General features: G+C 46.1%; 1 protein-coding gene across 1 annotated transcript in view; it reads left to right on the top strand.

Annotated features, from left to right (window-relative positions):
- The window catches only part of plxna2 (plexin A2), a 195,692-nt gene that overhangs the window by 63,301 nt on the left and 106,704 nt on the right, over positions 1–25,687 (top strand). Inside the window, exon 4 of the mRNA XM_085782734.1 lies at positions 25,248–25,348. Coding sequence (XP_085638860.1) covers positions 25,248–25,348 — 101 coding nt within the window. The remainder of the gene's footprint in view (positions 1–25,247; positions 25,349–25,687) is intronic.

Raw genomic sequence — 25,687 nt, 5'->3', positions numbered from 1 at the left:
ATTAAATCCTTTATTCCCACTTATTCCACGGATGAAACGAGCGTTTGATGTGGAGCTCGTAACTGCTAGTCATCTGAATGAGGAGCGATGTTGGCGAATATTATTAGTATTCAGCATGTCGACCCTTCTGTCTCTCACTCTCCCGGGGGTTCGGGGCAGGATCGAAGCAGACACGCACACACATTCACACACACAGACACACACAGGGTGCAGGGTTGAAAGATACAACTATAGTTAGACTGATAGTCACACCTGATGATTAGGATTCAGTGTGGCCACACTCAGTCACCCTGTACGTGTCTAATAACAGAAACTACAAGTTTGTTTTTTTTACATAAAAACTTGCCATGTTTTATATTATAATATATAAATATATATATATTTGGTTCTTCACAGTCTGAATTAGATTTATTTGGAATTTAATCTGTGATGTTCCCAAAGCCTCAAAGCCTGGACCTGCTCCAGTGTCAGTCATTTTATAAGTCAGGATGGAACTGTGCACATACTAATGTAGATCATATTAAAGGTCCTATCTTGTATAAAATGAGATTTTACATGTCTTTAATGTTTTATAATAAAGCAGGTTTATGTTCTATATTAATTATGTGCAAGTATCAAAGAGCTCAGGTTACTTAGAGTAATGTACACAGTCTGATTTCAGAAAGAGCCGTCAGGACTTCTGTAACTTTGTGATGTCACAGATAAACATCGCTGAAAGGCTCAAGGTCTCAAAGAGATGGTAAGAGTCTTCTCTCTTCTGATTGGCTGACACCAACCTGTTGTTACCTGAGCTCCAGAGAGACAGGAGATGTAAAGCTACTATTTTTTTTTTTCAAATCGCACATCGTCTTCATGGATAAAACACTGGCCCTTTAATAATGAACTCCCTTTCTGCTCAGTGGGATTCATTCTGAAGGTAAATTATCTGCTACCTCACTGCATTTGTCAGTAATCTACTCTCCTCTATCCAGCGTTAAATCACATCCGCCACCTTCGACACCCCCCCACCCCACCCCGCCCCCCTCCCTTTCACAACCAGCGTTGTGTGGAAAACATCTATTTGACCTTTATCTTATCGTTAACTTAAATGTCACCCCGAGCTACACTTGAAGTCAGACATCACGAGATCCATCTTGTCCAAAAAAGCTTCACTTGTTCCCATGCGTGGAGCTGACGATGCCGTCTGAGGCCAGAGCACATGGTGATGGGAGAACAAAGGAGGGGACGGTATCAAACAGAAAACCAGGGCAGATTTGGCTCCAGTTGCATTTCCTACTCTGAATAACAAAGAGGCCCTCTGTGTTTGGCACAGTGGGAAAGACAGAATACAGAGAGAGAGACAGACACTGGATGAGAAAGACAGAGAGGGAGAGGAAGAGAGACAGAAATAGGGAGAGAGTAATATTTGCTCGGCGAGGCCACACTCCCAGAATCTGGGCTCTTGCTCCCTCCAGTCCTCACACCTGACTGTGTGCGTGTGTGGATGTGCAAGGCCTTTGTAAACACTCACACCGACACTCGCATGCTGAGATTTCATTTGCATAGGTACCGACATGATGATGCACTGGCTCTCGCAATCACATGTACACTTTGCACAAAAAACACTGTAATTACAGACACATGCAGGCACCAAGTCTCCCATTCAGTATTCAAATGGATCCTTTCCATAAAGCATCCGGAGGCTTTTTATCCAGCTTACCCGCATACGTATAGATTACACCTACTGCATATGCATAGATCCTCCTACTCTACTTCAAGTACATGACATGAGAAGAAGAAGAAAAAAAACTTTATTCTCATTTGTTTCTCTCTGACTATCACTCACCGGCCACCCCCAAACATATTTAATGGCTCTGTGTTTCATATTCGGTCCATGAGGCTGTCATGTTAAACTGTGCTTTTGTTTTGTAGATGTAATGACAATAGCATCCACCACCATATTAATGATGTGGTGAGATTGGCCCAACGCGAGGCAGTGCAGTGGAACTGATGAAAAGACCTGGCTCACTGACTTTCTCTTCTCTGGGAGCAGTGTGTGTCTGTGTCTATGTGTGTGTCTGTGTGTGTGTGTGTGTGGCTTCCTGTAGGGTGCTGTATCATTACTGACAGTCCTGAAATACATAACAGCAGGTTTTCATCTCAAGATTTATCTTCAGACGACATCTGTGTGTATCCACTGTGGCGCCTCTGTTGAAAAACCTAAAAAAAAAAAAAAAAAGAGAGAAAGAAAAAGAGAGAAACATGTTTGTTGCATCATTCTTGTGTTTTTCACACTTTGTGTCTTCAAACTGTCCTTGTGCATCCTGTGATTGCGCAGATCTATTCTATGGATTTCTGCCAGATCACATGTTTGAGTCATGTTGTGTGAGTCTCTCTGTGCATGTTTGTGTGTCTGTGTGTGTGTGTGTGACTGTTGCTATATTTAGACCAATAATCCAGAGATTTTTGGTACTTGGCTGGGTAGCAGCGCCGGCGGCAAACGCAGTGATGGAGAGAAAAAGGTCGTAGCTGTTTCGGGAGATTCAGCTGAGCTGCCTCCTAGACATGTCCTCGACTCCTCTCTTCCCTCTCCTTCTCTTTTTTTTCTCCCCCTCTTCTGTCTTCCTCCGTCTGCATCATGTGAAATGCCCCCTGAAATGTCTTACATTCCTGAAACACCTCACTTCATTTAATATTGCATCAAAAGCTGTAGATTTCAAACCGAATACCACATCGTGTGCTGCTCTAACAAAGCACACGCGGGGTGTACAGTATATACGCACCACGGAGCATCTGCAAAAAACAAAAAAAAGCAGCACAGGGGGCTTTAAGCTTTATCTATAAGCCATGCTTTACATGCAGCCAGATACACTGTGCCTACAGTAAAGCCATGACAATTCCAACAGAGGCTCTAATCAAACAGGTAGAGAGAGTGTTCATGCGTGAATGGCAGCTGGAGCTTAGCTAAACCACTGGTGCTGTTGCCAGCTCATGCAAATTCATTCTGTTGGATCTGCATGTGTGTTTGGCCCTGGCCTCGTCCTCTCTCACTTGTCTCTCTGTCTCTCTCTCTGTCTTTGTGTTGCCTGAGAATGGGAAAAGGACCTCATCTGGCTCTTTTTACACACACACACATGTTTGTATGGCTATCTTTGTGAGGACACTCATTGACATAATGTATTCTCTATCCCCTTACCCTAACCTTAAGGGGCCAACCCATCCAAAAGAAATGCCTAAACTTAACCTAACTTAAACCTAATTATAATAACCTAGTTATTATAAAGGCTTAAAGGGATAGTTCAAAATTGGCCCATTGCCATAATCCCTATAATCTTAGGAGTAGGTTCGTTACCTTTAATTGTCGGTGCAAGCTATTTTTAGAACGGCGGCACAGAGCCATGAGCTGCTCAGAGCTATGCTACGGAGGCTAATGGGATTTCTTGGTTTCCCTCATCAAACTCATCAAATACACAATCCAACAACTCCATGTTACGAGACAGAGTTGTTTTCAAGGTAAATACAGAGACTGCTTACTGAAAAACTGTCCCTGAAGGCAACGCGCATCAGCAGTTTTGCATGAATTTACCTCTAAAACAACTCCGTCTGGTAACGTTCTGTTATTATCTCATAGCGTGGTGAATATGCAGGTCACAACTTGTCCACCAGAGCGTTTTGGAGTTTTTGGATTGTGTATTTGATGAGTTTGATGAGGGAAACCAAGAAATCCCATTAGCCTCTGTAGCGTAGCGCTGAGCAGCTTGCGGCTCTGCTCCGCCATTCTAAAAATAGCTTACACCGACAATTAAAGGTAACGAACCTACTGCTATGACTATAGGGATTATGGCAATGGGCCAATCTACCAAAATGTTGAACTATCCCTTTAACTCTCAAACAGCCTTTGGAAAGGGGTCTGAGAAAGTGAGAACCAGCCAAAATGTCCTCACTCTGATGGTTTAAAACTCAAACTGGTCCTCACATGTATATACAAGCACACATAAACACACTGACCAGTGCTGCTGCAATTTGTGCGCTCAGGCCACGGCTGCACGGCACAAACGCGCCCCAAACGCCGCGGCCCACACGAGGGGCCTTAAGCGGGGCGCCGGCTCGCTTTGTAGTGAGTTTATCGACACAATGCAGTGCACTGGGATAAATGGTGACAACTATACTCCAGTAGCGAATTCGTTGAGGGGAGGGGGGGGGGGTCTTCTGGGGCGGTGCTGGATTATCAACATTTTTATGAGGCCTTTTCATTCCCTTTGTTGGTGTATTGTGCCGTTCCGGCCGCTGGCACCCAGCAGTAGGGCTCGCACTCATCACACACGGCTGAGAATCAGTGACTGCATTATGTCGGCTGCTTTGGTCAGCGGCCAGTGCGCAGAGCCGGGGCCTGTAATGTATTATTCATGGCCAACAATCAAGATTTAACATCTGAAAGGGTTTTGAAGTGATACCTGTGGCGTGGCCTTAGTTCTGCCTGAAAAGGTTTTTGAAAACACCTTAGTAAGAAAAAAAAGAAGAAGATGCACACACAGAAACACACACCTAGATGCACACTCACACAAAAAAGTGTTTATGTTTTATCATGCTATTAAATCCCAAGAAAAGAGGCAGCTTTTGACTTTGTAATGGAGCTCAATGGTTTTTGTAATGTTTTACGGCCGTCGCACACACACACACACACACACACACACACAGACACACACGAGTACATAATACACCCTCACAGATTTAACAGTGTTCCCAGTGAAATACTGGCTCTCTAATTGCGAGCTCTTTATAAGGATAAGTGTGAAATTCTTGCTAGCATGACCAACTGAGGGATACTGAGCTGGCTTGTAAAACAGACTCGTCTTTCATGGACAGACACACAGTCAAACCCCCCCACACACACACACACACAGACCCACACCCCTCCCTCCATATAGAGGAGGTCAGTCATGTGCTACTGTCACTCTCCAGTACACCCTTAGCTCTTTAGCAAGCATTAACCCCCCCCTCCAACTCCACTCAGCCTGCCCATCCTTCCTCCCATGTATGGAACAGCAACATTATAGCTCAGAGATTATCAGAAAAAGAAAAAGACAACCTTTTTTTCAAAATCTAGCAATTTCTTCCAGGTGCTCAGCTGTGAAATTTGAAATCCATGCATGGATTCTTTCTTCTTCTTTTAAACCTTTCTCTTTTTTTGAGGCCTCTTCTCAGCCTGTCTCAGCCTCCCTCCCCACCCAGAGTTTTCTACTACCCCTCCTACCCTCCTTGCCTCCTCTCCTTCCTCTTATCCGCCCCCCCCAGCAGACCCTTTGTTTGGCTGGGGTGGTTAGATTGGGAGGAAATGGGTTCAGTGCTTATCAAGACGGAGAGGAAATAGGATTCATTCACACCTTGTCCAGGCTTAGATGAGCTGACATGCTACTGGCTCATCGTTATGCAGGACTTTAGTGTGTATGACACGCTGATTTCATGTGTTAATGGGCACAGAACACATGATGGCTGGCGGCCAGGGCCCCTCCGCTGTGCACACCGTGGGTGCCGCCGCGGCTCGTCCAGACCGGCAACAGCGTCGGAGGAGAGCCGTTTGTTTCCGGGGGTTTACTGTTGTTTACACCCGTCACAACAAGCAGATTGCGCTGGCTCACGTCCAGGCCACTCATTCAAAGACAAAAGTATGCGTGCATGTTCCTGTTTTGTGTTTTCGTTCCCCAAGAAGTGCAACTCTTATTTTAGTCATCTGTTGCGACGCTTACCGGAAGATGCTTGTTTCCTTATCTAATAGAGGGGGGGGGCAGTAATAATAAGGGAAGCTGTCCAGCAAGAGTTCAGGTCAAAAGAATGGGCACAACAGTAGAGGAAGCCAAGTCAAAACGGCACAGGGACAAAAGATTAGCGCTCCGTCTGAGCCCCCTCCTGGCTTTCCACCATTTGTTAGCTTGCTGTTAGTGGTAGTGGAGGGATTTCCGGCGGCTATACCTCCACCTCAGTGTTGCCTTCGCCGTCTCATGACCCTCCTCCAGCCCCCGAGGGCAGTCTGGTTAGCTCACAGCTGCCAGAGAGCGAACAAGACCAGAGGTTTGACCGTTGACCCTCATCTCGGTGTCGGTGACACTCCGACAAAGAGTCCCAATAGCTCCAATACCCACAGAGGACAATCAGGAGGAGGAGGAGGAGGAGGAAGCTTTCAGGATGAAAGAGCAATCAGTGGACTGGGCTGAACTCTGTTAGCAACTCTGCACAGTCTTCCAATCTTTTTTTTTATTATTTTATTCACACAGCTAAAGTTCAGAAAATCAGGATTCTGAATATTCTCCTCTGTAACCTCTGAATGTGAAATGCCTCTCTGCATCCCACAGGGTAGAAGAGATATCTTCTTCTCCTCAGTTCTTGAACGTTCCCTAATTCCCCCAATGTATCAGTGGCTTACACCCCATGAATATGAGTTAAGGAAGATATATTGCGCCCGACTAAAGACCTTTAACCGAGGTCAAATGAGGTGTGTTTTATAAGGTACAGCTGATATATATATAAAACCAGGCAGCTATTAAGTCTACGCCAGCGACCAGTGACCTGTCGTGCATGAGGAAGCTGCGGGGCCGTGAGCCGACGTATGGGCCGCTCGTTGGAGCCGATCACAACAGAAGAGGGGGATCGTGGTCACGGCAACAACAACAGCAACAACAGACAAACATCAGCTGGACGGCCTCCTATCAGCCAGACAGCAGACTCCGGCTCGGATAGATCGGCGGTCATGTTTTATCTGGGATGTGAGCGCGGCGCCGCAGGCTCAGTTTGGCAGCCGTCGGGGGGCGAGGGCCAGCAAATCAATCGCACCCTCAGCGGTTGGGTTGGTGGCGGATGGAGGATGGAGGAGACGGGGTGAGGAGCTGTTGCCGGGACACTTGGGTTCAGATTCTTTGTTGCTTCTCTGACGGCTTCACTTGATATTGACACCCGGACAAATGAGGATAAATTCCCCTGTCAATATGCACATCCAATGTTATTGATGATGCAATTTAGCTTTTCATCCTGAAGAAACCACCTTCACCCCCCGTCCCACTTGTCAAGCCTGCCTTAATCTGCAGCTTTGCATGTGCACATATAAGTAAATAAACCACTCTGGTCCTACACAGGTCTTTATCTTGGTCGTGGTTCGTCTTTTAGTGCTTTTTCTCTCACAAAATTTAAAAACCTACATGCATTCATTAACATCCTTGAACACCAACTGCACCACATCTGAGCAGTTTAGTAGTTTATTTCCCTCTGGGCAGATTTGTATCAATGTGATAGCATCGCAACAGGTGTAGAGTCGACATCAAAACAAAGGCTGAGCTCTGAGTTGGGTGTCATCTGAGCCGGGGAACCAGAGGTAGGGTGGTACGAGGCCACACCATAATACCCGCTCCGACCCGTGAGTCATTAGGACTTTATTAGCTGCTATTGTTTTCACCCATTGTCTGTGTGTTTGTCACCATGACAAAAATGTGGCCCTGGAGACGTTTTTTTTTTTATTGGAGCTGGAATTAGCACAGTGCTCAGTGTTTATGTGTCTGGATGTGTTTTTGTTTTTCTTTCCACAGTAATATCCCAAATGTGTGATTCACAGACTTCTTGAGTTGTCAAGATCGAAACGGCTAAAGATGAGTGAAGTCCGACTCATGGACCTGGCTGTTTATTTTCCTGTTTCCTTCTCTGCCTCTTGTCCATTCAGGTCCAGATACTCCGTCTGTCCTCGGCTCCGTCCCTCACAACAAGGCCTCTGCTCCATTCCTGGTTTATTTTTCCAGTGAGGCCGTTTTCGTATCATTTGACATTGCAGCTGTTGAATAGAAAGCTGTGGTCTGATTATGCGCCTATGAGTCCACATTTCCTGCCTGGAATCAGACGCCTTGTTGGAAGGTTTACGAGCACCTAATGTTGACACACATGGAGTTGAACCCTGTGTGTTTTTACGTCCCGTCTCTCAGCGTCCTGAGGGTCAGAGGTTGTGGGAAGTTCAAGGGTTGACTGAATCTGTTCATCAGACTTGAAGGGGTCACTCGGCGGGTCGGACGGAGACGCCCCCTTCACTGAATCTTGTTTTTTTATAGCATCCGCTCGCTTGACCGCTGCTACTCAGCTCTTTCTTCCCTCCCTCCCGATGACCGATACCAGTGTCCTTCCGCCTCTCGCCTGTGTTTCCGCCGATGTCTTACACGTCTGAACGTTGAGCCCCCTGTTTGCTCCCCTCTGCGCGCGCCTACCTAACAAAGGCGCCTCATTTGCATGAGTCCCTGAGCAGGCATTGTTAATTGACTTAAGCCAGGATTAGTGTTAATCAGGTTTTGTGCCCTGGAACCATTGGCCAATCCTAACCTCATTATTTGATAGCAGCACACGTCCTGTCAGCCTCCATCATGCTGTTAATTAATAGAAGCCCGTGCACCCAGGTCCCTGCCTGAACCCCCTCCTTCCCCCTCATCTACCCACAACCCCCTTCCTCCTCCTCTCTTTTCATTTCCCACCTTCACACCCAAAGCTCCCGCCACGAGAGCAGAGGTCAGGACGCGGCAACGCGCTGCTGCGGGTGCAGAGACGAGGCCTCGCAGACCTCGCAGACCTTGCAGCTGTCAGTAAACAACTGCGCAGGAGCTGTGACGCCTTTGCTTCAGGTGAAACGACTCCCAAATGGATTCGATAGTGTCAAGTCCGGTATGAACGGATTTGCAGACCCACATTACAGAACCCTATGGCGGGTTTGTTTGTGTCTGGCTTTACGATCCTGTGTGTCTGCACATCCCCTAATACCAGCTTAAACCTCGCGGCTGTCTCACCCCCAGTACCCCCCACCACCCCACCACATCCATATCCACATCCACAGCAGCCTCTCACTGGCCCTCTGACATAATATGAGATAATGAGGGGAAGGATACCTGATCCTTAGACTCTCTGACACCTCTGTCTCTGTCTGTCTGCAGTCTCCCAGAGTTTTCCATTAGCCAGTTGGCTGTTGCTTCCACAAACACAGCCCCCCCCCTCCCTCCATGAACAGAGATTCATTTTTATAAGCAGGCTGCACTGTTTTTGAACTGTGAGGATTTGTTTGGGAAAATCTGGATCGATACGCTTAAGAATAAACCGGGCAATGATGAATTACAAATATTCAGAAGCAAACAGCGAACAGAAGCGGTCAGTGTTCTGCAGAAACTCATGGCTCTGAGTACCTCGAGCGGCGAACCCGTCCTTGAACTTGTTTAAAGCCGCTCATTATCTGGAAACGCTGCTATTAATCACTGATTAAGCTCCAGTTTCCGTCCACTTGATGTTGTGTGTGCAGAGTTTAGAATAACGTCCTTTTTCATTTTCTTTCCTTTTGTTCCATCTATTCCAGGGAGTATATATGTATATATATATATGTGTGTGTGTGCTACCGTATGGGTATGTGTGTGCATGATCTTCACAGTTGTGTGCATGTGTGAATGTGAGCCAAAGGAGCAGTCCAGAAGCCATCCTGCCAGAATAATCAGCTCTATAATTAAGAGCTGTGAGTATGTCCCCCTTCTCTCTTTCTGTCTCTTCCACTCTCGCTGTCTGTCTGCCTCTATAATGGCGGAGCGTTTGTCTGTTTCCTCCCTGTGCCTATGCAGAATGCTCATGACATTTATTGTGAAACTAATGGCAGTGCTTCACTCCTCCTAATTGTAGGCTTTAATTGCAATAATTATTTACAAGCCTAATTAGAGCCTAGAGAGTGTCAGGGTAGAAACACGAGTGCCGGTTGAAGGAATCACGACAGGGTTTTGTCAGGAGCCAGGCGAAGAGTAAAGTGAATAGAGTGGTAATGTTTGGGCTATAATTGGGGGAAGCCATGTCTGCAGACTCCCTGCCTCCATCACCCTCACTTTTTCTGGATTTCTGTTTTTTTTGTTGTTGCATCTGTCAGTCGCCAACCTCCTCGGTGCTGAGATGTGGCTGCGATCACCCAGTGAAGTGTAGTGTAGTCGGTGTCGGAGCCGAGCCCACACATCAGTGGAGAGCAGCAGGCTCGGCCCGCGGCCCCGCGGCCCCCCAGCCCCGCGGTAAAGGTGTTTATTTAGAGGTCTGAGAGCGGCTGACAGCTCACTTCACTACGCCGCCACCAGCTGTCTTCTAAAAGGGAGTAAATAAATGTCTATGTGCACACAAGTACACACATGATGCACACGCGCCTGCAATCTCACATGCATTTGTCACCGTGTAGGTTTGTTGCTGTGTGTGTTCTAACCGGGACCTTGGTTCATTTGCTGCAGTTTGGCAGACCCTCAGGAGGTCTTTTGTGTCCATGTTTGTGTGTGTGTGTCCTTGTGTGTATGTGTGTGTGTGTGTGTGTGTGTGTGTTTTTACTGTGTGATGCGGTCATGCTGCCAGGGCTGCAATATGCTCTTTGTCTGTCCTTCACAAGGCCAGTCTCAGTAAACAGACTACAGCAGGAGAGAGGTGCTGGTTTTGATGGGCAGCCCATGGCAGCTCAACCCTTTCTTCTTCCCAATGGAGGAACACACACACACACACACACACACATGCACTCTCTCTCTCTCTCTCTCTCTGTATTTGCCGGGGTTGTGCAACACATTCCCCCAATTTTCCCCACTTCTTTCCCCCCTTTTCTCTCGTCTCTTTCCCCTTTCTTCTCTCCTGTCAGTGCAGAGTCCGATGGGAGGACTCAATCCCACAATGCCATTCTCCTCTCCCCTGCGGCTCACTCTGACAAAGCTGTCAGCCTGAGCCCTAGTGATGGATGTAGTATTGTACAGTGTGTGTGTGTGTGTGTGTGTGTGTGTGTGTGTTGGGAGGGGGGTGCTCTACTAAAATGTTAAAATAAGTCAGATATCCTGTTTTGGCCTCTCGCTGTGCTGAAGGATTATTTCTACACTCCATTGATTTCTCCTCCAGATGTGTCTGTGTTTCTTCTGTTGTGAGTCTATGAACTCGGCTCTGGGCCTGAATCACAGTAAATGATAACATTTACATGAGAGGGACAAATATTAGAGGAAACACTGTCCCTAAGACGTACTAGCGCACATGCACACACATTCTTTGAACATTGAATGAAGATGAATGTGTAGGGATGGATAACGTATCTGCTAATGCAATATTTGAGGAAAAATATTAGAAAGAGCCCAGGCTAGATAAGGCCAGTGATTTAAACAGTGCGTCTGCCGACAGCTTGTTGAAATATTACCCTTCTTGCTGACTTGTAAATCGGATATTTGGAGCCAGAAGGATCACATGGTGGTAATAGATAGGGCCACAGAGTGACGGATGGGGCTGCGCGGGGGGATTTTTCTTTTCCTTTTTTTTTTTTTTTTAGGATGGAAAAACTGCACCAGAGATTTTGTGGTGGACAAAATGAAATGGCATTATACCTTCACATTTTAAATGGAGGAGGCATCCAGAGCTGTTTAAAGGGGAACTATGCAAGTCTGGTCTCTTTTCTGCTGTTTTACTAACTGATAACAGCATCAGCTTGCTATTATTCTGGCCTTCCTTCCATCAAGTCTCATAAAAAAGACTAAAACTGACATTGTATTAAAGGGACAGTTCAACATTTTGGCAAATTGGCCTATTGCCATAACCGCTATAGTCATAGCAGTAGGTTCGTTACCTTTATTTGTCGGTGCAAGCTATTTTTAGAATGGCGGAGCAGAGCCGCGAGCTGCTCACAGCTACGCTACGGAGGCTAATGGGATTTCTTGGTTTCCCTCATCAAACTCATCAAATACACAATCCAACAACTCCAAAACACTCTGGTGGACAAGTTGTGACCTGCACATTCACCACGCTATGAGATAATAACAGAACGTTACGAGACTGAGTTGTTTTCGAGGTAAATTCATGCAAAACCGCTGATGCGCGTTGCCTTCAGGGACAGTTTTTCGGCAAGCAGTCTCTGTATTTACCAATAAAACAACTCTGTCTCATAACGTTCTGTTATTATCTCATATTGTGGTGAATGTGCAGGTCACAACTTGTCCACCAGAGCATTTTGGAGTTGTTGGATTGTGTATTTGTCTGATGAGGGAAACCAAGAAATCCCATTAGTCTCCGTAGCGTAGCTCTGAGCTGCTCGTGGCTCTGCTCCACCGTTCTAAAAATAGTTTGCACCGAAAGTTACAGGTAAAGAACCTACTGCTTTGACTATAGGGATTATGGCAATGGGCCAATTTGCCAAAATGTTGAACTATCCCTTTAAGGTAAAAAATCCTGCATAGTTCCTCTTTAAAGTTCATATGGAGAACCACACACACACACACATATGCAAAGAGAAAACACTATATACCTCAGAGGCAAAACACTTATTTATCTCACACTTTTCAACAGCAACTGGGGAGCAGTTAATTTGGCTGCACAGAAGCAGCTGTCTGAGAGTCGTGGGATGAGAGGGAGAAAGAGACAGAGGGTGGAGAGGGAAGAGAGAGAGAGAGAGACGAGGAGAGTGAGACACAAAGGCAGTTTGGGCTCATTATGTTGATTTTTTTTCTTCTTCTCCTTCTCCTCTTCTGCCAAACAAAGACAGCCAGCCACTTTTTTTTTTATTTGAGACACACAACCACCGGAGATCACTCACCACTTTTCCTTCCCCCTTCTCGCCCCACAGAGTTTCTTTTACGGGCAAATTTAATCATTTTCTCTCCACTGCAGGAGCGTGTTTGCCGATAGCCTTTGTCTCTGTATATTTCTTATGGAATCAAATTGGATTAAATCGCAGGCGCCATTATGGGGTCTGAGGAGGTCTTTCAGCCTCAGTAGCACTTGTAGGCTCTCATTAACATATCACCGCTGAGGTCCAGCTGAGGAGGATTTTGTGCGTGATACCCATGCAAACATGCGCGGCACACATGTGCATACATCCGTGCTTTGATTCTTGCAAACAAGTTCCTCGCACATAAATAAACACACAAACACTCACACACATGCGTGTCCGCATACACACCCAGTTTGAGATTAGATGAAGTGTCCCTCACCACCTAAGCCTTGTTATCTATGCCCCTCCTCCCTATATCTGTCTCCTTTCCTCATGTACACACAGACTAACATTCATCTAGGCACAAACACACACAAACACAGACACACACATCCTGCGCGTACACTTTACGCACAAGCAGCAGCAGCCCTGAGAGCAGTGGGGTGTAACCAAACCCTTCATTTGTATGTACATCATGTACACGGAGGAAGAGACACTGAGACAAAGAGAACAAACATGCTCACATGCATGCACGCACACACACCTACTCTTTGCACACACATGTACACGCGCACACACACACAAAAAAAACAACATACACACTCAGACATGCACTGTGGAGTCCCTGTGTGGATCAGAATTCATTTCTGTCTGCCTCCCCCTCCAAATCAATACCCCCATTGGTCGACAGACAGCCTTAAGTGTGCCAGGGAGGCTCCCTAGCCTTCACACCCCTCCCTCCCTCCCCAAAAACACACACACATGTGCACACGCTCATGCCTGTTGATGTGTGATGGCCTCTGCTGCTTCCTTATTAACTCCTCACATGCTGACTGAAGCATACACCTCATTACTGGCTGCATTGACAGTCTGGGATCCTGCTGAGAGACACACACACACACACACACACACACACATACACTCACACACACACACACCAAAATGCTGGACCGGGACAGACAGGCCAGAGATCCATGGAAAGACAAAGAGCTACACTGAAGCAGCGAACAACAAAAGCGTCACATAGACATGCAGTCAAGACGTGGGTGGAAAAAAATGGAACTGACTGTCAAAAAAAAAAGAAAACTCACTGAAATGCAAAGAATAAGAAAGAAAGAATAAAACAATAGAATAAGGAGTGAGTCAGGTGTGTAGCCAGACACTGTGCCTTCACCTGACCTGATGCAGAGACCGCAGGAGAAGGCGGTGTGTGTTGAAGTGTATGTATATAAGTAATAGGCTGTTAATTAAATCTGTTAAGCGTCACTCAAACAAACTCACTTATGTATATTCCATTATATGTACATTAATCATTTCCCCGCGCAGCAGGTCGAGCACACACTCGAGCTCGGCTCTTTCACTCGTTCAACCTCCTCTCACCGTCAGCGACTAAAAGATTTCCAACCCACCGCTGAAGTCATCAGGTTCTGAAGTGGCTGCAGCTCAGACGTCCTCTATACCGGCAGAGTTAACGGCCCGGCTGGATACCATGTCTGATGGAGGAGAGAGGAGGGAGGCAATCAAGACCCTTATAGCCATTTCTCACTGGTCAAAAAACCCATTTTATACCCGCTAACAAACGGCTTTTGGTGGCAGTGGGAAAGGCGCACCGACGCGGGTTATAATCGCCTTCAATCGGCTCGGCTCTGATCGGCTTGCAGTGGGAACGCCAGACCCGGGTCAACCCGCTAATCTATACGTGATGACATTGAGTGCGTTACGTGACGCCACGTCATAACATAACATTAAAAAACACTAAAAACATGTCAGCTAGCTTAATCCTCCAGTCAGCGCTCGAAAATTGTTCATCGTCCGCTGCCTTTCGACCGTTTTGAGGACGGACAAAAGTGCAAAAACAAGAAAGAACACTGACCACCGCCTGACTCGCTTCCATGTTGCTCTCCATTGTTTACTTCCCTGAATCCTGTCGCACTTATGATATCATCAACGCGATCCCAGCGTGATGACGTCACAGTGGAAGCGGAGGAAGCGCAGTTTGCCAGCGGGGGGGGGTCATTTTGGTCAATGGGAAAGGAGCCAAATGTCGATTATTAGTTTCAGTTTCAGTTTAGTTTATTTGAAAAGGGACAATGCACATTAATAAACATTCTAAACACATGTAAATGCACCCAAATTAGCTTAAAAAGCTAGTTTTCATCGACTGTCCCTCTGCCAGATTGTACAAGGCAACCTTTAAAAAGAACAACAATGGAATAAAATATTGTACCACATAGGATATTACAATATTAGTACAACATAGCGGGTTAGCGTTTAAAAAACACGCGTTGACCCGCTAATTTTAGTGGGAAAGTGGCTTTAGTATACAGGGATGAGCCCACATGATGTGCATATGCAAGGTGCTGAGTGATGAACACACACGCGTTGTCATAGAAAGATCTGTAGAGTCAGATAGCGACTTTCTAAAGTTTTAAATTTGACTGTTTTCATCATATTGTGACAGGATGTCTTTGCACACACACACTCTCTTAGGCACTTTCACAGCTCCCCTGTTTCCATCTCTTAAATGTCAGTGTGAGCCTTTAAACCAGTTGCCAGTGAGCAAGCAAGAGAGAGGAGGATGGTGGTGGGGGGGGGGGGGGGGGGGTTCAAAGTGTCCAGGCTGCATGGATGTAATTTCCTCCTCTTAGCCTCCTGACTGAATTACTGAGCAAAGAGGCCACCTCGACTGGGAGCAGCACGGTGGAGCGAACGCTGAGGAGGAGGAGGTTTCAGGAGAGAGGGGGGAGGAGGAGGAGGAGGGGGGTTAAAAAAAACCAATAGGGGAAGAGATGGGGAGATAAGTGGAAAAGACAGACAAGAAATGTTCCAGGGGAAGGAGCCAGTGAGTTCACCAATATCCATCTCCACATCTTTATCTTTGTATAAGAGCAAGCACACATGGGATGTGAGAAGGAGTAGCGGCTCTGGAGGGATCATTAGCCCTACTTGACACGGTGCTATTAAGCAAAGCTGTTAAGTTATGCATACAGTAAGAAAATTAATGTGTGTTTTTTTTTTTTTTTTCACCTGTGTAGGTGTTCTGCTAAGGTTATTGGCTGCCACATTGTTCCATTAAGACGAGAAATGAGGAGAGGGATAATGCAGTCGTGAGCCGAGAAGGAGCTGAAAGTCACATGTCTTTAGCTTTTTTTTTCTTTTTTTTTTAATGCAAGTTGTTGAAGTGTTGTGAGGCATTAGAAGCAGCCGAGGGCTTCGATTGTCTGCAGTTTATACCAACCCACACACACACACACACACATGCACACACGCCTCAGTCTCACCTATTCCCCTCCTCTTCTTGCCCAAAAAGAGGATTGGAGCCATACATAATTGATACACTGCTCACTGTATTGACTGGTTGGATTTTTCATCCTCCTCACTGGTCGATTCCCTCACTCCATTATTTCTATGGTCGCCCACCCCCCACTAGTGCAACGCCCCCCCCTTAAGTCCACTAGTCTGTAATATCTAAACACACATACACACACAAACAGAGATTAGGAGACAGTCTCATTTCCCTCCTCCACCTTCCTCATTGCCCACTGCCCCACTTTGTGTCTAATCCATACAGTTGGCCGTCAGTCCTGGGTGCACACGCTGAAATTCAATACCAAGTTGGTGCAAGTGTGAAGTGTGAGTGCATTAGTGTGTACTGTACTTACTAGTACGAAGGCCTGATGAATTATTAAAAGGTCCTAAAATTATAGTTTAAATGATTTCAAAATAAATACAGAGTTGAACTAAACAGACACTAACACTAAAGAGAGTATCTTAGTAACGGAGTAGGCTACTAGATTGATGGGCAGAGGGATGAAGGATGAATATTTCAGTCTTCATTGACAGATGTTTGTGATGGATTGAATAATGGAGGCGTGGAGCTGTGGGTATAAAAACCAACATCCCTCTGGACCTGGCGCGCTACATCTCTCACCATTCAATATGAATAAGAAATTGTAAAAATCGATAATTGCATCACCCTGTGTTTTTGTACGTTATCCTATCGGCACTACAGCAGCTCGGCGGCATTAAAAAAAAAAAGAAAAATGTGGAGATTTAGCTCAAGCTTGATGCTACCGCCACCGAAAAACGCCCAAGTATAGACTGCATGAATTCCACCGCGGTCCCCACAGCGACCACTGTTCATCACCACAGATGTCAGGGTGGTGGGGTGGGGGGGAGAAAACATTGAACTGTATTATTTCCACTTTAAATAGATAGTTATGGTTCCTGGGTCAGCGTTAACACATAATGGCTCCGCTCGGCTTCAGGGTTCAAACTGCGGTCAGGAGGCACACGCCTGACCTGCTCCTCCCCTTCTCTCCTGCCCTGGCAGTTTGTCTCCTACCAGTCTGTTACTTCTGATGAGCTGCCAGGGACCAGGCCTGGAGAGAGAGGTGGGGGGGGGGGGGGGGTGATGGCTAAAACCTGGGTATCGGGGTGGTTGAGGAGGGGGTGGGGGCGTATAGTTTGATGTCTGCTGATGATGTTTGTCCAGGGAATTTTGCACCTTAATCAAACTGTGATAGCGAGATATCCATATTTTCATTTTCTTTAAAGGGATAGTTCAACATTTTTGGCAAATTGGCCCATTGCCATAATCCCTATAGTCATAGCAGTAGGTTCGTTACCTTTAATTGTCGGTGCAAGCTATTTTTAGAACGACGGAGCAGAGCCGTGAGCTGCTCAGAGCTACGCTACGGAGGCTCATGGGATTTCTTGGTTTCCCTCATCAAACTCATCAAATACACAATCCAACAACTCCAATACGCTCTGGTGGACAAGTTGTGACCTGCACATTCACCACGCTATGAGATAATAACAGAACGTTACGAGACTGAGTTGTTTTCGAGGTAAATTCATGCAAAACCGCTGATGTGCGTTGCCTTCAGGGGCAGTTTTTCAGCAAGCAGTCTCTGCATTTACCTCTAAAACAACTCGTGCAGGTTACAACTTGTCCACCAGAGCGTATTGGAGTTGTTGGATTGTGTATTTGATGAGTTTGATGAGAGAAACCAAGAAATCCCATTAGCCTCCGTAGCGTAGCCCTGAGCAGCTCATGGCTCTGCTCTGCTGTTCTAAAAGTAGCTTGCACCAACAATTAAAGGTAACGAACCTACTGCTATGGCTATAGGGATTATAGCAATGGGCCAATTTGCCAAAATGTTGAACTATCCCTTTAAATCAACCTTGCGCTGCTTTACAGCATCTTGATGTTTTCAATTGACCAAACTCCAGACCAGATAAATGTGTGCATGAGCATTTTCTCCCTGACTGTGTAAGTAGACCGAGAGAAATAAGGAGAAGATTGGGTCGAAGGAGCCGGCCATGACAATAAAGGTTAAAAAGCCCCATTTTCACAGTGAATCATTTCGGCAGCGCGGGGAGATGGCTGTTTGTAGATGAGGCAAACTGTATCATTTCATTTCGCCGCAGCCTTTTCTCCCTCCCAGCTTTTATTTAGCCTCTTAAAATCAATGGGTTATATCTACTATTCACTTTCAAATAAGTTTTTTCCAGAATACATCCAACGCTAAAGGGTCAGACCTTCACTCCTGCTCAGTGGAGCTGTATCTCCCAGTTATTTCACCTATCTTGCATTTTTTCCTACAATACCCTGCATTAGCTGTATAGACAGTCCTTTAATAAATGTTGCACAGTAGTGAAAAAAAAATCTATATTTTGGATTTCTACACAAAACTTGTTTCTCCCTAACAACTTGTCAGGGAGTCCTCTGACATCTGTAACAATAGCAACAACAAAAACAAGACTGTAAAAAGCAAAAATCCTCTTGGTGTGGAAGTGAGCAGCCGATGGCAACTGCACGTCTCCGGGGGGAAAGGTTGCAGTTTTTTTTTTTTTTAAATTTACGTGACGAGGAGGATTTTTATGTGCAGTCATTATGCACACATGAGGCTGTGATTAATTATTTTTTTGATGTGCGGTTGTTTTTTTTGTTTTTTTTAGCTGTCTACTGTGGTGTTATTTTGCACAGTCAACCCAAGACCTCTGAGGGATCATCACCCCGTGTTCAGCCCTCGTGTTCTGTCCTTAATCAAAGCTGGGTGTAATTGGTGCGAGTCTCAAGGCCTGATTATCCCCGGACCAGACACAACACTTCAACAGAACCTCTCACCTCTGGTGTCGGGGCCGGCCGGGCTCACGACGAGTATTGACAGTTTGGATGAACCGCTGGTCGACCTCAGTCTCATGCTGCAGAAAAATAACCCAATAGAAGGCTGTCTTTTTTTTTTTTTTTTCAAGGCCTTTTCAATTATTTTCACAAAAATGAGATTTTTTACCAAACCACCCACCAGAACTAGTTAGTCATGAATATTATGGGGTTACAGTTGTTGCCAAATCCCATGCAGAGAAGACGCAGGAGGCGAAGCGTCTTTTCTTCTCCTGCTGGAGATACTGTGTTACATAACATGACCTCTTTGACCCAATGAGAGAACACAAGTTGGGAGAAGGTTTGTGCACCGTTGTACTTTTGAGTGTTTAGATCCACACACACTCAGCAGGGGTGGATCCATTTTGAAGATGAATTCAGACATGTGACTCGTTTGCTTTGTTCAGATTCACGAGGCTAAAACGAACCAGTTTTAGCTTTTCTTTTGGGTTGCTTATGTTCACATTGTAACATAATGACTAGGTTTACATGCAGTCAATATTCAGGATTCTAAAACATTCGTAAAAAACCATTTACATGTGTGAGCAAACAGGGTTATTCCTGTAAACATGGTAATTGTAATCAATTGGGATATCCCGATCAAATGAGCGACGCATGGACAACGTCTCGACACATTGAGAACGTCATGACGCAATGTCCGTCTTTTTTGCTTCTTCTTCCTGTATCCAAAAACAACAACAACAGCAGCAGCAGCAGCAGCACGGCGATCTCAATATCCCGGTACTTTCTAGCGTCTACAAAAGACATTAAATGCTCCCTGTTTCAGAACAACTGCTCCAAACGAGTCAGGTCTGAATAGGAGAAAGTATTCAACACTGACTAGAGTCCAGTCTCATGCTACACAATCTGACCTTCAACTAAGTCAATCGGCTTGCTGTCAGAACAATGGCTGACAAATGGATGATGAGTAGATTTTATGGATCAAATGGAAGAAATTTACTCTCAATTTCTGTCATCAGTAAGTTAAAGTGGCTCTTTTCTTACAGCAGCATGGGTTCAAGTCCGACCTGTGGCCCTCTGCTGCATGTCATCCCCTCTCTGTCAACAACTTTGCTGCCTGTCTCTTTCTCTCTCTGCAGCTGTAAGGAAATGGAAGGAAAAATAATGCACAAACAGTTTCAACAAAGAGTGGAAAAGATGGCACTTTGCCTTATGTAAATGTTTTTTGTTGGTGTGAGAGAATGCCGCTCCTGGGTGGGTGGATGTCAACACGCTGGATGAGATCGGCTCTGCTGTGACACTACAGAGCGAGAGATTTGTTTTTGGAGTACAGTTGGAAGGATTTCGTGAGTCGAGCACAGAGAGAGTTAGACAAGGAGGAGGAGGAGGAGGAGGAGGAGAAGGAGGAGGAGAAGAGAGAGTGCAGCTATCGTTGAGAAAACACCGGCCCCAGGGTCACTGTGGGACCTGGGGACTCGCCGGCCTGTAGATTTCATTGGTTTTCATTCATTCAGGAGCAAGTATTTGCTCTGCTTTTGTGCTTTTTGTCATTAGGTCGGCTCAAACACACACAGATACCCCCCCCCCCCCTCTCTCCCCTGCTTCCCTGCTCTCTCTCTCTCTTCTTTCCCTCTCTCCCTCTCTGTCTCTCTGCTGGAATGGGTATTGTGTTCATGATCGATGTGCCTCATTCCAGTGACGTGGTAGCCGGGCTAATTCTCATTAAAAATGGATAGGGTGTAGGGGAGCTGTTACTCTGTGTGTGTGTGTGTGTGTGTGTGTGTGTGTGTGTGTGTGTGTGTGTGTGTGTGTGTGTGTGTCTATACATGTTGAAATGGAGGTGTAGGTGGCAGGAAGTCCCAGAGGTGCCAGCTGTTTACTGTGTGTGTGCTGCTGAAGGTTGGAGGGAGTTGGTGGTGGTGGTGGTGGTGGTGGTGTTGGATGTGGGGGTGTTCCTGAGGTCAGTGCCAGGCCTGTTGCCCTGGCAACAGCTTGCAAATTACAGTTTCCTTTCCTCTGCATTACTGGTGACGGTGGGATTTTTTTTTTTCCTTCTCTTTCTGCTGCTGCTCTCCCTCTCAGCTCAGCATGGCCATGCACATCTGGCACCACTGGGTCTCATCGCAGCACAGAGCCAATGGGCCGTTTCTACTTCTTCTGCTCTCTCCCCCCCTCTCTACTCTTTCTTCTCAGTTCTTCTCTTCCTCTCTCTGCCCCATCCATCACAGAGGTGCAGCGAGTGTGGCTGCTGGGTCTCAGGGCAGAGGAGCTGAAATGGAGCCACCATTTATTCTCAGCCACAGAGATGCATGGGGGCAGATGAAAACGAGTCCTGCTGCTCTCTAATGCACAGACATTGTCAGCATCTCCTGGGTGCCAGAGCCAAACGCCTCTGCCCTCTGTTAGCGCTCTTCTTCACTCAGAATGACATTAAAAATGAGCAGCAGACTGTCTTAACAGGTGGCCAGGAAATACAAGTGAATGAGAGTTTTTTTTTCTTCTTCTCTTTGCCCTATCTTCTTGCTGGAAGAAGGCATCAACACTTTTTTTTTATTAAGCTTGTGTCCACACAGTCTTGTCACCTGTCACCTCATCAATGATCCTGTATTTTACATTTGTGATGATCTATAAGAAGATATCACGCCAGAAAGGATCGCTAATCTCGGTCAGCCAATCAAAAGAGGGTACTAATACTGATTGGCTCATTGTTTTCTGATTGTTTGAGTATAAAGCAGCAGATTTCAGCTAAACACTTATAGAGAAACCAAATCCTGCATGGTTGGATGTTGGGCGGTGCTGGGGGGCATGGCTGACCATTTCACTGTGACATCACAAAGTTTCAGACATTAGCTCATTTTAAGGCTCAGTTTCTGAACACAGCCTGTGTGAAATGATGTTAACTGAGCACTTTGATATTTTCAGAGTATTAATTTAGAGCCAAGACCAGCTTTGTAATAAAAAATCACACGGAAATCTCACTTTGTACAAGATTGGACCTTTAATTGTTTTATAAAAACACAATGAAAGAGCTCATTAGCAACAGATTGTGTTATGTGGCAGCTGTTCTTTAATGTTGTGATTGTGGTTGATAAGAAGTTCAGTTGTGTTACACCTGCTGGTGTGTGGACGGAGGCTGAGCATTGGCACAAGAGCTCAGAGGTTTCAGTGACAGACCCAGCAGTGCTGCGCTATACTGACGGCTTGGCAGTAATCCTAATAATAATAATAATAATAATAATAATAATAATAATAATAATAATAATAATAATAATAATAATAATAATAATAATAATAATGGAAGCTGAAGCCTATTCAACTTGAGCCTTTTGAAAGAGAGGAAGCTGTTGTTTTAACCCCAGGCTGTCAGTCAGCAGCGCAGGTTGCTGCAGTATGCGGCTCCACTGTAGCCTCTCTGGTTGAATAACCCCCTGCTAAGGTCATCTTAAGCTGGAATTTTATTAGCATGCATTTGCCGGAGCGCTGTGCCTCTCGGTGACAATGCTGAGTCTGGCTCAGCTCGGCTCGGCTCGGTTGAGGCTGAAGCTGAGGCTGCAAACGTGTTGGTGTGGGAAACGCAGAGAGAGAGAAAGTTGGAGTGGATATCAGAGCACACGCAGCGCGTCTTTGTCTTCCCTGGAAACACAGGAACAACAATCTGGACATCCGTTATGGCGCAGTGCATGTGTGCCTACAAACACACACACACACACATGCACACACAGTGGGAGAAGGGGCTTCATTGTGCTGCCCTGCTGGGTTGAGTGACTGTAGCGTGTGCTGGGTAACAGCTGCTGTGATGCCCCCCCCTCCCCTCCTCACACCCTCTCCCCCCTCTCCATCTCCACTACTGGCCTATGTTGGGTCTACACATCAATACAGACACACACACACACACACATACAGTACATGTACAGTCTCTCTTATTCTGCACCTTTTCAGTTGTCAGGTTTTTGTTTTCCTCTATACACCCCCCCCCCCCCCCACACACACACACACACACACACACTTTACCTTTTTGTATTGGAGTCTGTATCAGCTGACAGCAGTCGGTGTATGTCTGTCTCCATACGGGACCCACCCCCACCCCCACCCCCCCTCCTCCCGCTGACAGCTGTCTCCACACTGTAACCCTTTCATGGAGCCGGAGCCTCTGTGAAAGTTATATTCTAGAGTTTCGGCAGCTTCACCACATGTTTTGTGAAGCTTCTGAAGCCTTTTTTTTTTTTTTTCTTGGAGGGGGGGGGGGGGGATTTCAGGGACTTTGAGATACGTATACGCAGACTTTGCAAGTTGCTGCTGCTTCCTCGCTCCTGGTGGGCTTGTTTGTCATCAGTTGTGGCTTCTGCTGCTGATGTGACCCCGTCTGCAGCTCATTACAGCATGCCACCTGTTTGTCCCCGAGCTACACACACACACACACAAATAGAGTTTGTCGAGGTGACAGGGGGTTAATCTAACAGGAGCGTCCGTGGCGGAGCTGACACACACACACACACACACACACACACACACACACACATACATACATATACACACACACACAGTGCAGGGACTATCAACGTCCCAGCGTGTCAATGGCTCTCTTTGTCCCCGGGGTCCATCTCTGTGTTGCCGCAGGGTGTAGGACCAGGCGGAGACAGGTGGAGGGTTATTGAGCTTTTGAGGAGACAAAACAAAAGAAAAAAAATATATATATATATATATATATATATATATATAGGCTGGAACAGCAGCTGACAGATTTGCCAACTACAGCTTTTCATAGGCCACGCAATACTGAGCACATGTTACAAATTTTGCTGTCGGCTGTTTTCTGTTGTTTTTGTTCCAGAAATTTGATGCATTGTAATAAAGAGCAGCCAGTGATGGACACCCAGCTGTTATCTCTTCTTCCTCACAGCAATTAATATCACCCAGTCGCTGGTGATTCGCACAAGGTTCGAAAAAAAAAAAACACTTAAAAGGTGTTATTTGCACCCTTCATTCACTCCCCCCCACGTTTTTGCAGAGGAGCCACTTATTAGGCATTGATCTGAGCCTGAGGTTGGAAGCTGAGCGGAGAACGCACTGTCAGAGTCGGCTGTCATTATACAACAAGGCAATTGCCAGGAAATTGAAAGACAGACAGGAGTGAAAATGAATCCATGTCAGAGTCTGAGCTTTTCACTTTTTCTTCAGCCTACGCTTTTCGTGCTCCGCCACCACCGCCGTCGCCGATGTTTGTGTTGTGCAGCTCGTGTCGCGTCGGTGTGTGTATACGTTGACTCCTCCTGACACAGTGAGATGCAGGTGTGATGCAGCGGAGGCAGACAGACACTTAAAGACACACACACAGATGCGTGCACACACTTGCTGACCTGCTGATCGCACACAAGCAGACTGAGCGACATGTGGCTAAGCAGAGCCTTGTCTGGCGCACAAACACACACACACACACACACACACACACACACAGACACAGACACACACTCCTGTACCTATACAAACTGACTGTAGCAGCTGATCCCAGATCTAGCTCCAGCCGTCCAGCAGTCACACACACAATGCAAATTCTCCACCTTGTGTACGTTTTACTGTCAATCACGTAAGCACAGACAGAGGTGTTTGTTCTCTATTCAAATGTGGGTGTGTGTGTGTGTGGACTCGTGGGCGTGGGAGTGTGTTTGCTTTGCAGTGGATGTGCTTATTCAAATTCTTTGCTGTTGACAGTCTCAACATGTTTTGCTCTGAAGAACCAGTTTTAAAAACTCCATTCGTTCTTTTATGTTTTTCAAAACAGCTTGAACTTCAGTTTCCTAATTTTGCCGCAGCCATTGAAGCTGTTTAGTAAGTTATTGTTTAATAAAGTTGATCTTAACATAAGCTTGAGGGAGAAGTTGCTCCTATAGTTGCAGCTAATTTCTGTAGCTCTTAAATCCAGTTACACTTTTCTAATAAAACCGAAGTGGTGAAAAATGGCCCTGTCACTCCTTATAATAACTTTCACTCCTGCCACATTTCACACTTTTGTAATAAAGCCGGACTTTGCACATGCTGCTGTCACTCCTCCTCTGTGTACAGGTGTGTTTGTACAGGCTCTACCTTGGTGAACAGATGTAGCCCCGCTGCAGACAAAAGCCCATTGATGGCAGAGAGACAGCTCTCTCTCTCTGGCCAACTGATCCCAGCTGCTGCTCACTACTGTTTGGCTTAAGATGAAGGCAACAGTTGCCCATGCAGTTGACATCTCACACGTTGACGTATACAGCGGAGGCCTGGGCGCTATAGTGTATTCATTCATTGTATATCTCTCTGGTTCATCAGGTCAACAGTTTAACACCGTGGCGGCAAATGGAGACTTGTTACAAACCTGGAGGCTTCGCTCTGTGCATCTTGTGATGTTTGTCAGTCTATATTGTAGCTTTGACCCATTTTTTTTTTCTTTTTTCAATGTGTTTCCAGGTCACACAAGTTCCCATCGAGTCATGTGAGCAGTACGGGACCTGTGGAGAGTGTCTGAGCTCTGGAGACCCACACTGTGGCTGGTGTGTCCTGCACAACATGTGAGTATTCTCCCCCATCCCCGATCGTTCAGACTGTTTACAGACATTTTAGACCCAGACATCTCCCAACAAAATGCTCCTTCACAAAGGCAGAGGCGGCTTTTCTTTTATTTATTTTTTTTCCCTCCTGTTTATCTGGAAGCTCAAGTAAAGAGTGTGTGGAGAGGAGCCGGTGTCTGACTGGAGATGGATAGCTTGCTGGCTGTGTCTTTAAGATGCAGCAGAGCTGGTTCAGAGTTTCTTGCTGTCTGACATGGCTTAATCTTAACAGGAAGTGAGAGCATTCAGTCTGTGTGGAGAGATTTATTCTGAACCATCAGCCCTGAATATAAATCATCA

This window comes from Trachurus japonicus, chromosome 7 (assembly GCF_045865225.1).
Source record: "Trachurus japonicus isolate A0001 chromosome 7, Traja_1.0".
NCBI classification, from domain to species: domain Eukaryota; kingdom Metazoa; phylum Chordata; class Actinopteri; order Carangiformes; family Carangidae; genus Trachurus; species Trachurus japonicus.
Note: the sequence above shows the minus strand (reverse complement) of the source record. Positions and strands in the feature narration are given on the sequence as shown.